At 36.6% G+C, this 12289-nt stretch overlaps 1 protein-coding gene across 1 annotated transcript in view; it reads left to right on the top strand.

The window, feature by feature from the left end:
* The window catches only part of CARNMT1 (carnosine N-methyltransferase 1), a 38754-nt gene that overhangs the window by 17366 nt on the left and 9099 nt on the right, over nt 1-12289 (top strand). Inside the window, exons 4-6 of the mRNA XM_068974317.1 lie at nt 2763-2903; nt 3863-4041; nt 6086-6199. Coding sequence (XP_068830418.1) covers nt 2763-2903; nt 3863-4041; nt 6086-6199 — 434 coding nt within the window. The remainder of the gene's footprint in view (nt 1-2762; nt 2904-3862; nt 4042-6085; nt 6200-12289) is intronic.

Raw genomic sequence — 12289 nt, 5'->3', positions numbered from 1 at the left:
AAACATCTCATCCTCTGTTGTCCCCTTCTCCTCCTGCCTTCAAACTTTCCTAGCATCACTGGAGAAGGGAGTGGCACTGGAGAAGGCAATGACAAACCACTTCGGTATTCTTGCCTTGAGAACCCCATGAACAGCATGAAAAGGCAAAAAAGATTGGTCATCCATAGTCCAGCCTAATAACTACATGCACTTGTTTACTTGCCTGGTTTTTGCTAAGAATCTCAAGCCAGCAACACTTGATTACTGAGGCACATATTAATTATATGGCTCCTGGTTTTCTAAGTTTAAAAAGTCAGCTCACCAAAAAGGTCTAAACTTAGATTTATATTTCTCTTATTTTCATAGAAAATGCCCTAGACTTCATAAAGACTCAGTAGAAAATGCCTTTTAGAAAGCCTTTGTTTTATATACATTGTGATCAGAGACTTTTTCTTGTATGCTGTTAATATCATTTATATGAATACCGAATAGAAAAAAAAAAAAATTCTAAGAGCAGAGGTTTGGGGAAAAATTCTCCCATTCATTGCTTGATTCTTGATCAGTTTTTCAGTTCTTTGTTTTATAATGTGTTTTCTTTAGTATGTCTACTGAAATCTTTTTTTTTTTCTTAATACAAATAATTGGTAGATCTAAAGTAATCTCTCTTAAGGTAAGGCTCGCTGTATTCTTTATTCTGTGGCTTTAGGACAGCCTTTTAATAGCAGTTCTATATAGAAACTTTCTGCCACAAGGTAGGAATAGAGTTCTATAAGCTTGATTAGTTCAGGAGTATTTAATAATAGCTGTCAAAAAGCTAATTTTAAGTGAACAAAATAAATATTAGTATTGTTATTAATACAACTTTCCCTGAAGGTTGGCATGATTTCTAATTTCTGGTGGTAGTCTTTTACTTTTTTAGAAATTGATTATTATTGATTATTTGGATAAAGATTTAAATACTCTATGAATTTACTTCCAAATCCTTTATATTTTCTGTTGCATTACCTTGATTTTTTAAAAAATTGCTGAACAGAGCCACTTGGAGAAAATGCATGTTTTCGATTGGACAAATGGAAACTGAGAAAAGAGGTAGTTCTAGAGAGTAAATGTTTTGGTGGGTCTAGAAGGAAGTAGAAAATGATGATGGGTCCTTTATACAAGGGCCAGCATGGTGTCCTACAGATAGGAGTTTTTCAGAATCTAGTGTTAAAAATATGTGTGTTCATGTTAGATAACCAGTATAGGTAGGCATGAACCAAATGAGATATTCCCATTTTCTTTATTAAAAATCAAAGTGTTCATACACATAGACATATTGTATATAATCTGGAATGAAAGGCAACATTCTATTTTAGTGAAAGCTTTTATAAGGCACCTTGGTTTTAGTTTGCCCATGTCAAGTATTAAAGAATATCTTACTAATCACAATAAGCCTATTTGTCAGAAATCATTTTTTAACAAGTTTCAGTGTATGCCGTATTGTATATATAAAATTTAGCACTGAAACAGGCTAAATAGACTTCGTTGAGGTTTTTATACAAATATATGTTCCATATATATCTACGATTGAAGGACCCTATACGAATCCTCTTGTTACTATATTTGTAGATTGAATTTTCAAAAGCCCCATAGTTGTGTTTGTTTGTTTTCAAAGTGGGGAATGCTAAAGGTTATCATATGAGCTACTAGTAAAAAGTCCTATTGCTGTTTGCATCACATCAGACTTAAAGACCATACAGTTTAAAGATAAAGAAGTGTTCATGGGAGTAGATTTGGAAATTGGATTTGTTTTAAGAGCTAAATTTGGGGAATACAGACAATAGTAAAATTCCTTTTTAGTTGACGTGATAACAGCTGATTATATACTTTTTTCTTTGGTTTTCCACAAGAATACCATTTTAGTTTCCTTAAGATTATATTGAGCCAGAAGTCCTGAAAGGTCTTTGCTTTGCTAAGGCTTTTTAGTGATCTGAAAGTAGAATGGCAGATGTAATAGCAAAGGAAATTTGTGATGGTAAGGTAATGGTAATAAGTGGAGAACAGTTTGGTTGCAAACCTATGGCATGGAGTGACATGTTTGCCATTATATACGTTCAGTTAATGAAAAAGGAAATGGCAACCCACTCCAGTATTCTTGCCTGGGATATCTCATGGACAGAGGAGCCTGGCAGGCTGCAGTCCATGGGCTTACAGAAAGTTAGAACTGAGCAACTTAACCACAACAACAACAATCCTCAATTAGAAAGCAGTTCCCTATCTTCCTTATAAGAATATCCCAGCTCCAAATTCTTTTGCCAACTGAAATATATCAGATTTTAAAGAGAGACCTGACACATTAAGATCTGCTTGTACTTGATTTGGCTATGTAAACCATTGTATTAGAAACAGAATTTAGAAATAAAGTTTTGTTTTTACTGTTTCATGTGCTGAAATAATTGTGTTTGGTTTCTTCATATGTACAGAGATTCCTTTGGAATGATTTGTCTTGCAAAGACAGGTGATAGCTAGGAGTACCTTCATAAGTCTTAGATAGAAGGCAGTTTATCTTCTGAAAAATAATACTTTGGGGATAAAACCCTAGTCTGTTAACATTTGATAATTCCCTATATGCTTATTTCTCATTGATATTTAGAAGTATTTCTCAAATTTAAGAAGTCAGAGCATTGAGTGAGCTTATTCTTATTAAATATCTTAAGTTTTTAATTGTTAATATGGATTTTGTCTTTTTTTTTTCTCCCCTTTCCTTTGAGGAGTTTGGACATAATTGCCTTATTTCATTTCAGGGATCCTTCTAAAGTAAATATTCTGGTACCTGGTGCTGGACTAGGAAGACTGGCCTGGGAAATAGCTATGCTAGGTTATGCTTGTCAAGGAAATGAATGGAGTTTTTTTATGCTTTTTTCTTCCAACTTTGTACTCAACAGGTATTTAATTTACTTTTTGCTAGAAACAGTAATTTCTCAGAATTGGATTGACTTACCCTATTTTTGAAAAATTCTGAATTTGAAGAGAAGTGCATAGTGTTTAATTATGGTATATATCATAAGTGTTTCTTGTATTAAAATTAAATTGCTTATACTGTTACTACTTTAATTAGTTGCCTAGTTAACAGAATGTTGAACAGGATGGGTAAGGGATGTTTTAAAAAGTGATTGGGTATTCATGACACTGAAATGATTTCTCTGCAGAATTTAGGGCTAAGTATTGTCCAGGAAGGAGTATTTTCTTATTGTTCCTTAAACATCTTCACCCCTTTGTTTCTTTAGTGGAATAAGATTTTCATGTAGTAGTCACATTTTTTTTACTTAATCAAATTCTCATAGAATGATTCACATAAAATGACTCCACATAACTGAGTTGGAAAGATTTCTCAGAACTTCTGTGGCCTCATTTATAAAGTAGTGGAGAAGTGTCTTTAAATCCAGAAGAGGTGTGTTAGAGAAAAAATAAATAGCTGCCTCATTTAAACAATACGTTGTCTTGGTAGCAGTGTGAGTTAGGAGATAGGGAAAAGGTAAAAAGGAGTGTTACAAAAAAAAATAATTAGGTAACAACTCATACCATTTTTTGGGAAAAAAAATACTTAAACTGTTTTTTTACTTGGGCTTGAGTTTTGGCAGTATATGTTTAAAAATTTGAATGAACAGCACATTTATATATCTGAATTTAACTTAATTTTGTTTCTGTCTTTTAATCCATGATTGGTTACTCACCTACATGCATATGTGGAGTTTCAGATAATTGGGTAGAGTATAGTGGTAACACTTTTCAGTATTTAATTATATAAGTAAATCCTCAATCCGATTATAAATTTTGGTATTTAAAGTAGATTTTCTTGGTAAAATATTTACTTAACACTGAATTTTATGCTCATATTTTACAGATGTTCTGAAATTAATAAATATAAGCTTTATCCCTGGATTCATCAGTTTAGCAATAACCGAAGGTCAGCTGATCAGATTCGACCCATCTTTTTCCCTGATGTTGACCCCCACAGTCTTCCTCCCGGTTCTAACTTTTCTATGACAGCAGGAGATTTTCAGGAGATATACTCAGAATGCAGTAAGTCCAAAGCAAGCATTTAAAAATCACATCCTTTATTCTAAATTTAATGAGCTAATTTTGTACTGAGCCAAAGTTGTCATTCATTTTGATGGTAGAATTTAAGGTATACTTCAGTGACAGTTTATCAATAGAATATTTTCAGAGTTATGTATAAGACAGTCATGGGAACTATAAAGAAATATGGGATCTGCAGTTGAGAAATTTATAATCTGTTGGATCTATTAATATAAGACAACATGTAAACAAAGGTTGAGTAATGAATACAGTAAAAATGAAAGTAGGTTAGTATGACAAGTGAGCTGTTTGTTTAGACAGCGACTTGAATAGGGAGGAATGGCATTCAGAGGTACAAAGATATGAATGAGTAAGGTAACCAGGGATGGTAGAACAGCCTGGCTGCAAGGAAAAAGGACTCTGGGGGATTTAATGGACGATGAGGCTAGAGAAGTAGGTTGGTTCCAGATTGTGGAGGCCCTTTATAATCTATGAAGTTTGGACTTCAGCCTGGCAAAATGTAGAAGAAACTTGAGCTAGTCATTAGAGAAAGGAAGATGATAATGGGGAAAGAGGAGAGAGGCGTGGCAATAAAAAGAAAAAAAGAAGGCTGAGGGGTCAGCAAGTTTGTTTGTTTAACAGGTATTTGTTGAGCCACCTGCTAAGTAGAAGGTATATTCCAGGTCCTGTGGAGACAGCAGTGAGCAAAACAAAGTTCCTATTCACAGGGAACCCATATTCTAGTTTGGAGAGAGGCAATAATAAATTAATATTGTGAGGAAGAAAAATAAGGCAGGTAAAGGGGATAATGATTGACTGGGGAGGGTCTGCTGTTTTATATGGAATTACCAGGAAGGTCTTTCTAAGGGGGGAACTTAAAAATTGAGCAGAGAACCTCATGAGACTGAAGAGGCAGGTCATTCAGATATATGGGGGGAAAGTGTTGCAGACAAAGGAAATGGCAAAGAAAGGAAGATTCTGGGGTGTGAAAGACACTTGTTCTGCTCCTGAAGAGCTAGAGGATCCATTTGGCTGGGATGTGGTGAGCAGCAGGCGGGTGATGGGAGATGAGAGAGTTTGGTGAGACAGACTTGTAGGCCATAGCTAAGACTTCAAATTGTACTCGAAGAGGAATGGGAGGCCTTGGAGTGATTAGAGCAGGACAGTAACAAGTTAGCGAAGTTATTGTTTTTCCCTGAATGCTGACACTGGGAGATCCTGCACTGGAGGTACAAGGAGATGATGTTAGGATAAGTTAGGGAGCAGGTCTCAAAATAGAAGTGAAATAATGAAAAACATTGCTTCGGCATCTAAAAATGATTCTTCTGGAGCACGGTTTGAGAGAGGAGGTGGGGAAGGTGATCCGTGGTTGGATGAAGTGCCTTATCTGTACAGACAGCCACTTTCAGGCAGTCTCCTCTGTCTCCGTGCCAAGCCACAGCCTCCAGAAGGCAAACTGTTCTCTGTTCGCTTTTCACCCTCTGCTGCTGACTGTCCCATCCCTCTTTTTAAATGACAGTTCCCCTAAGTACTGGTGGATGCTTATGTATTTTGATACCATTCATTTCTCAGTTGGCAGCAGATGCATTCAGTCTTTTTTGAAACCTTCCAGAATTAGTAGTTAACACTGGTTTAAATCACAACTTAAAATGACTTAATTTCATTGCAACTGATTTTACTTTTAAATTAAAAACAATTTTTAATTGTTAAAATTTTTATTAGTCATCATAATTAAAGCTAAAAATTGAAAAGATTATAAACAAAACTCATAAATATGACTTGGTGCAGATATAGTGATAATCGGTTATCAAAAATGATTTCCAAATTGGTTATGTTATCAAATTAGCAATAAAAGCTTTTATGAATGATGACATATTTTGTAAATGATTATTTGGTTGCCTAGATTATAGTATTTGATGGGAAGAGTTTAGCTTCTATACCTCTGCAGTTAAATATTCGTATCTGTAAAGAGGTAACTGGTTCATTTATAGAATTCATGAAAAGGCAAAATAGCATAACATGTAGTAATTTGATTTTCCTTAAATAGATACCTGGGACTGTATTGCTACCTGTTTCTTCATAGACACAGCTCACAATGTAATTGATTATATTGATACAATATGGAAAATACTCAAGCCAGGTGGAATTTGGATAAATCTAGGTAAGTTCCTCAGTATTTATTAGAACTTATACATTAATCTGAGTACTTTACAGCTGTTCTGCATTTGATAACTTCACACACAGTACTAAATATTCACAAAAGTTGTCATTATGTAGTACGTTTGGTTTTTTAAATAATATATTTTTAATTGGAGGATAATTGCTGTATAATATTGTGTTGGTTTCTGCCGTATATCAACATGAATCAGCCATATGTCACATATGTCTCCTTCCTCCTAAATCTCTCTTCCATCTCCACCCCATTCCACCTCTCTATGTTGTCACAGAGCACCAGGTTTGACCTCCCTTCATCATACAGCAGATTGTCACTGGCTATCCATTTTACATGTGGCAATGTATATTTTTCCATGCTACTCTTAATTCGTCCCACCCTCTCCCTCCTCCACTGTGTCCACAAGTCTGCTCACTATGTCTGTGTCTCCACTGTGGTCCTGCAGATAGGTTCATCAGTACTATCTTTCCAGACTCCATATACATGCATTGATATACAATATTTGTTTTCCTCTTTCTGACTTACTTCACTCTGTATAACAGGCTCTAGGTTCATTTACTTCATCAGAATTTACTCAATGCATTTTTTTATGGCTGAGTAATATTCCATTATATATGTACCACAACTTCTTTATCCATTCATCTGTCAGTGGACATCTAGGTTGCCTCCATATCCTAGCTCTTATAAATAGTGCTGCATTGAACATAGGGGTACATGTGTCTTTTCCAATTATGGTTTTGGAACCATAGTGGGATTGTTGGCATTGTATGATATTTTTATTCCTCGCTTTTTTCAAGAATCTCCATACTTTTCTCTATAATAGCTGTATCAATTTACATTCCCACCAACAGTGCAGACATTTCTCCAAAGACATACAGATGGCTAATAAACACATTAAAAGATGCTCAACATCACTCATTATTAGAAATGCAAATCAAAACTACAATGAAGTATCAACTTCAGACTGGTCAGAATGGCCGTCACCAAAATATCTATAAACAATAAATGCTGGAAAGAGTGTGGAGAAAAGGGAACTCTCTTGCAATGTTGTACATGTTTTAAAACCTCCATGGTTTCCTTTAGATTGCATTCTAGTTGTAGTGCAGTTCCTTCAATCATAGCTAGTCCCTCCAAAAGCAGTGGAACCCCCAAAAGTTGTATATTCATACTAGGTCAGTCTCATAGCAGCCATAATTTCAAAGAGGTGGTGGTGGTTTAGTTACTAAGTCATGTCCAACTCTTGCGATCCCATGGACTGTAGCCCACCAGGCTCCTCTGTCCATGGGATTCTCCAGGCAAAAATACTAGAGTAGGCTGCCATTTCCTTCTCCAGGGGATCTTCCTGACTCAGGAGTCGAACCCAGGTCTCCTGCATTGCAGGCAGATTCTTTACTGACTAAGCTACAAGGGAAGCCCACAGAGGTACTAATTATTAATTCAATGATAATCATCCCTCATCTTCCCAGTTCTCCACTCCATGGAGAAACAGCACTTCTGTTCAGGAGAGAGTGGTCTTTTAAAATTTCTGTAATGAAACATTTGAGGGGAAGCACTTAATCTCTCCCATGAAATCCTCCTCCCCAGTATATATATTATGGGGAAAGAGCAGATATGGTAACTTATGTATCTCATTTAAATTTAAGAAAGAGTAGAAATATAATTTCATTTATGCAAAAACCTTTTTACTGCATCCTATTGCTGGTTGCTAGAAATCAAATGATGAATATGACATGGTCCTTTCCATCTGGAGCCTAAGGGAAATTGCACATTTTATCCTGTTCCTTTAAAATTAAGGGGAAATAATGATACTAAAGGTAAACATACTTTTCTTTTTTAGTAAGATAGATAATCCTTATTAAGAAAGACTACATACGTAAAAGTCAAGTAAATATTGAGTCCTTGGTCTTCAGTATTGGTATAGTTCTGTTGGTAGGTTCTGTTACTTGCTCTCTTTAATGATTTAGCTTACCAGAGATGTAGTCAGTAGGTTTAAGCCTCCAGGTCATAGTAGGTCTTTTCCAAACTTCTTTTTAGAAGTCCATAGGACAGATGAGAGCAGCATAATATATAGCTGTGATATGAAGCAAGTATCTCAAACTTTGAGTCTTCCTTAAAAGAAAAGTACTCCTTTTCTGAAGGGATGACTGAAAGATAGCATTACCAACTGGGTATTTGCTTCCTGTGGTTAGGCATAATGTTGGCCACTTAAAAAATACCAGTGTAGTCTCAGAACAACCATATGTTGAAATGGAGTTTACTGTATAGTTGAAGAAACTGAATCTTGGGTTAAGTAACTAGCAGAAAAGTTGTGGCGTTTATATATGGCAGATGGGCTGACAGCCCAGATCCAACCCCTTGACTGCCTAATCAGCTACCTCTGCAGGCTTGCACTGGGTCAGACTATAACTTACCTTTATTCTGACTGTGTGTTTATGTGTCTAAAATTTTTCATACCAGTTATTGAGTTATGTAAGGTTTTGTGTATTTCCAGAGCATTTGACTTAACTTTCATAGGAACAACTTTTCTTTCTGAACATTTATTGGTTTATTAATATTTTATTAAGTTATTTACAACTGCCTGGAGCAAATACATGTGGCCCTTGGTAAGTATACTGCTTGATAAGAGTAAATGTGCTGAGGTGTGGCCTGTGGTCTGTCATTGGTATCACAGTTAATTCAGCATGTTTGTTAACAGGATATCAGTTAAGAAGAGGGCTTCCACTCTTGTTACCAGGGAGTTTCTCTTATGCTCCAAGCCAGTGTGTCCAACGTGGATGCACCACAGATGCTTCCTAATGCATGTGTCTGGAGGAAGTGATGCCCATGCTTTCCCCTTGCCTTTTCTGTTCCATCATCTACTCAGATTTCCCCAACCAGAAAACTGGTATAGGCCTTTAACCTCTCTTCTTCTCCATCTGCATCTAGTCAGTCTGTAAGTTTTACCTCCTAAAACTCCTTAATGGATTTTGTATCTTTTTTTAACCCAGGGTTTCTCAACCACAGTATTTGTAAGTTATTTTCAATGCTTTACACTCCTTTTAGTTCTCCATTTACCACCAGAGTGATCTTCCCAATGTGCAAACCTATTCTTATCAGATCTCTCCTGCATAAAAGTCTAGCTTTGTTGGTAACCTAAACCCTTCTGGATGTGTACAGTGCCTTTTGGGATCTCTCTTCTGTCTTGTGTCTCAGCTTCATTTATTTTTGTTTTGTTTTGTTTTGACTGCCATTCCTTGTCCTGACCTCAGGTACTAGTCTTCTGACCTAGAAAGCCCTTTCTCTTTCCTCTCGATTTTCATTTGGCTCTTCCCTATGTGTGCTCTTTAACACTCTGCTCAGGAGATCCTTTCATATTGGGTTAAATATTATGTTATTTCTCTTTTAGATCTGACAAGTCTGTCAGCGTTTAATGCATTGTGGTGTAGTCACTCATCATTTTGTTTCCTCTACTATTTTCTAAGTTTCACAAGGGTAGGAATCTAGTGCTTCTTCCTTACTTGGAGTTAACTGTTACGTGTATGAATGGATGTATTGTTTTAGAATTTGAAATAAGGATGAAAGTAATTTTCAGATGCCACAGAAGATTGACTGGCTGCTAAAAGACATGATGATAAAATGGCATTTACATTGGTAAATTCATAACATTCCTGTGGTTTGGGCTTCAGTCATGTGGACTTGGAAAAGTAGTTTCATCTGTAAACTGAGAATGTGTCCCTAGCCCCTTGGGGACAGTTTCAGTCTAACTTATGCAGATGACACCACCTTTACGGCAGAAAGTGAAGAACAAAAGAGCCTCTTGATGAAAGTGAAAGAAGAGAGTGAAAAAGTTGGCTTAAAGCTCAACATTCAGAAAACTAAGGTCATGGCATCTACTCCCATCACTTCATGGCAAATAGATGTGGAAATAGTGACAGACTTTATTTTTGGGGGCTCCAAAATCACTGCAGATGGTGACTGCAGCCATGAAATTAAAAGATGCTTACTCCTTAGAAGAAAAGTTATGACCTACCTACACAGCATATTAAAAAGCAGAGACATTACTTTGCCAACAAAGGTCCATCTAGTCAAGGCTATGATTTTTCCAGTAGTCATGTATGGACGTGAATGTTGGACTACAGAGAAAGCTGAGCGCCGAAGAATTGATGCTTTTGAACTGTGGTGATGGAGAAGACTCCTGAGAGTCCCTTGAACTGCAAGGAGATCCAACTAATCCATCCTAAAGGAAATCAGTCCTGCCTGAATATTCGTTGGAAGGGCTGAAGCTGAAACTCCAATACTTTGTTTGGCCACCTAATGCACAGAACTGACTCATTTGAAAGACCCTGATGCTGGGAAAGATTGAGGGCAGGATGAGAAGGGGATGACAGGATGAGATGGTTGGATGGCATCACCGACTCAATGGACATGAGTTTGTGTAAACTCTGGGAGTTGGTGATGGACAGGGAGGCCTGGCGTGCTGCAGTTCATGGGGTTGCAAAGAGTCGGACATGACTGAGCAACTGAACTGAACTGAACTGATGCTTATATAGACCAGAATGTCAGTATATTCATATGTAATGAGAAATATGCCCACTAGCCATTCTGGAGTACCAAAAAGTTATATTGGAAGTTAAATTATAATGAAAAATTTGCCACAGTGTATGAAATTAGAGTTGGGAATATTATTAACTTATAAAATGCTCTGAGGGGTGTTTAAAGTACTCACTTGAATGCTTTCCAGGTTTGGGAGAACTAGTGAGCTTTTCAAGGGAACTGTTATGTATGTATACATTCTTTGGGAAAGGCTCTGATTTTGCAAAATGCAGAAAAAATGCCTATGCATCCTGTTTTTCGATTTTTCATGGTGACTAGTACCCCTTAAATGCGTTTATATGTAATTTAGTTTTAAAAGTGGGGGTGCAGAAGTGTGTTTGTGTATGTGTCTGTGTGGGTACACTTGCCTTGATACATAGTTGGATAGTGGAAGGCAGGCAGTTATCAAAGTGAATCTACCTTCATCTGGAAGAATTAACAAGTTAAAGTACCAGAGGAGATCTTTGTAATAAGAAATGGAGCCTATTAGAGTTTAAAGCACTGTAAAGCTACAGAATTTTTAAAAACATGAGAGATTGCCTATGAAAGGTATATGATTGGACACATTGGACACATACATTAGTTCCTCATTGAGATCATGTTAATAGTTCATAAAAAGTTATAAACATGGATAAAGAATGGCAGGATGTCATCAGGGGACAAAAGAATGTAACAATATTTCAGAAGATAGGGTAGGTGGATAAGTTCTGCAAAGAAACCAATGTGAATACAGCCAGTTGACCTGGAATAACCGTAGAAAATGAGACACCAAATGAAACAAACATAAATTGAAAGTCTATATGTAGGGAATAGCTGACCTCCTCCAAGACAGCCACCTTATGTGCATTTCCAGACCATGCTCAGCCAGGAGACCAGAAGTTTAATTCACTGGAAAAAGTGAATGGAAAAGAAGCAGAATTTATGAAAGCATGGCCTAATAAAGAGTGAGGATGAAATATAGGACAGAAAAGAAGAGGATCAATTAAAAGTCTGCATTGGAAAATGATTGGACTGTGACCACCAGTTACCCTACTTCTACCCACACCTCCCTACCCTGCCTATAAAGCTTTTTGCTGGGGTTTGGGTACCAGCTGTCTGTTTTGCATGGATGTAAACCATGTTTCTTTAAGTGGGCATATTAATATAGTTACGAGCTTTTAAATAATTGTATGGTGGATCTTTTTCCCTTAAATCCTTACTGTATCTTTATGTTTTAGATGTATCTCTTATATACAACATATAGTTAAATTTTGCTTCCCTGGTGACTCAGCTGGTAAAGAATCCACCTGCAATGAGGGAGACCTGGGTTCAATCCCTGGGTTGGGAAGATACCCTGGAGAAGGGAACGGCTACCCACTCTAGTATTCTGACCTGGAAAATTCCATGGACTGTATAGTCCCTGGGGTCACAAAGAGTTTTACACATATGAGGGGCTTCCACTTCACTTCATCTAGTCTAATAATCACTGTCTCTTAACTGGAACTTTTAGAACCTTAAGCATATAAA

Source organism: Capricornis sumatraensis, chromosome 6 (genome assembly GCF_032405125.1).
Source record: "Capricornis sumatraensis isolate serow.1 chromosome 6, serow.2, whole genome shotgun sequence".
Lineage (NCBI taxonomy): Eukaryota > Metazoa > Chordata > Mammalia > Artiodactyla > Bovidae > Capricornis > Capricornis sumatraensis.
Note: the sequence above shows the minus strand (reverse complement) of the source record. Positions and strands in the feature narration are given on the sequence as shown.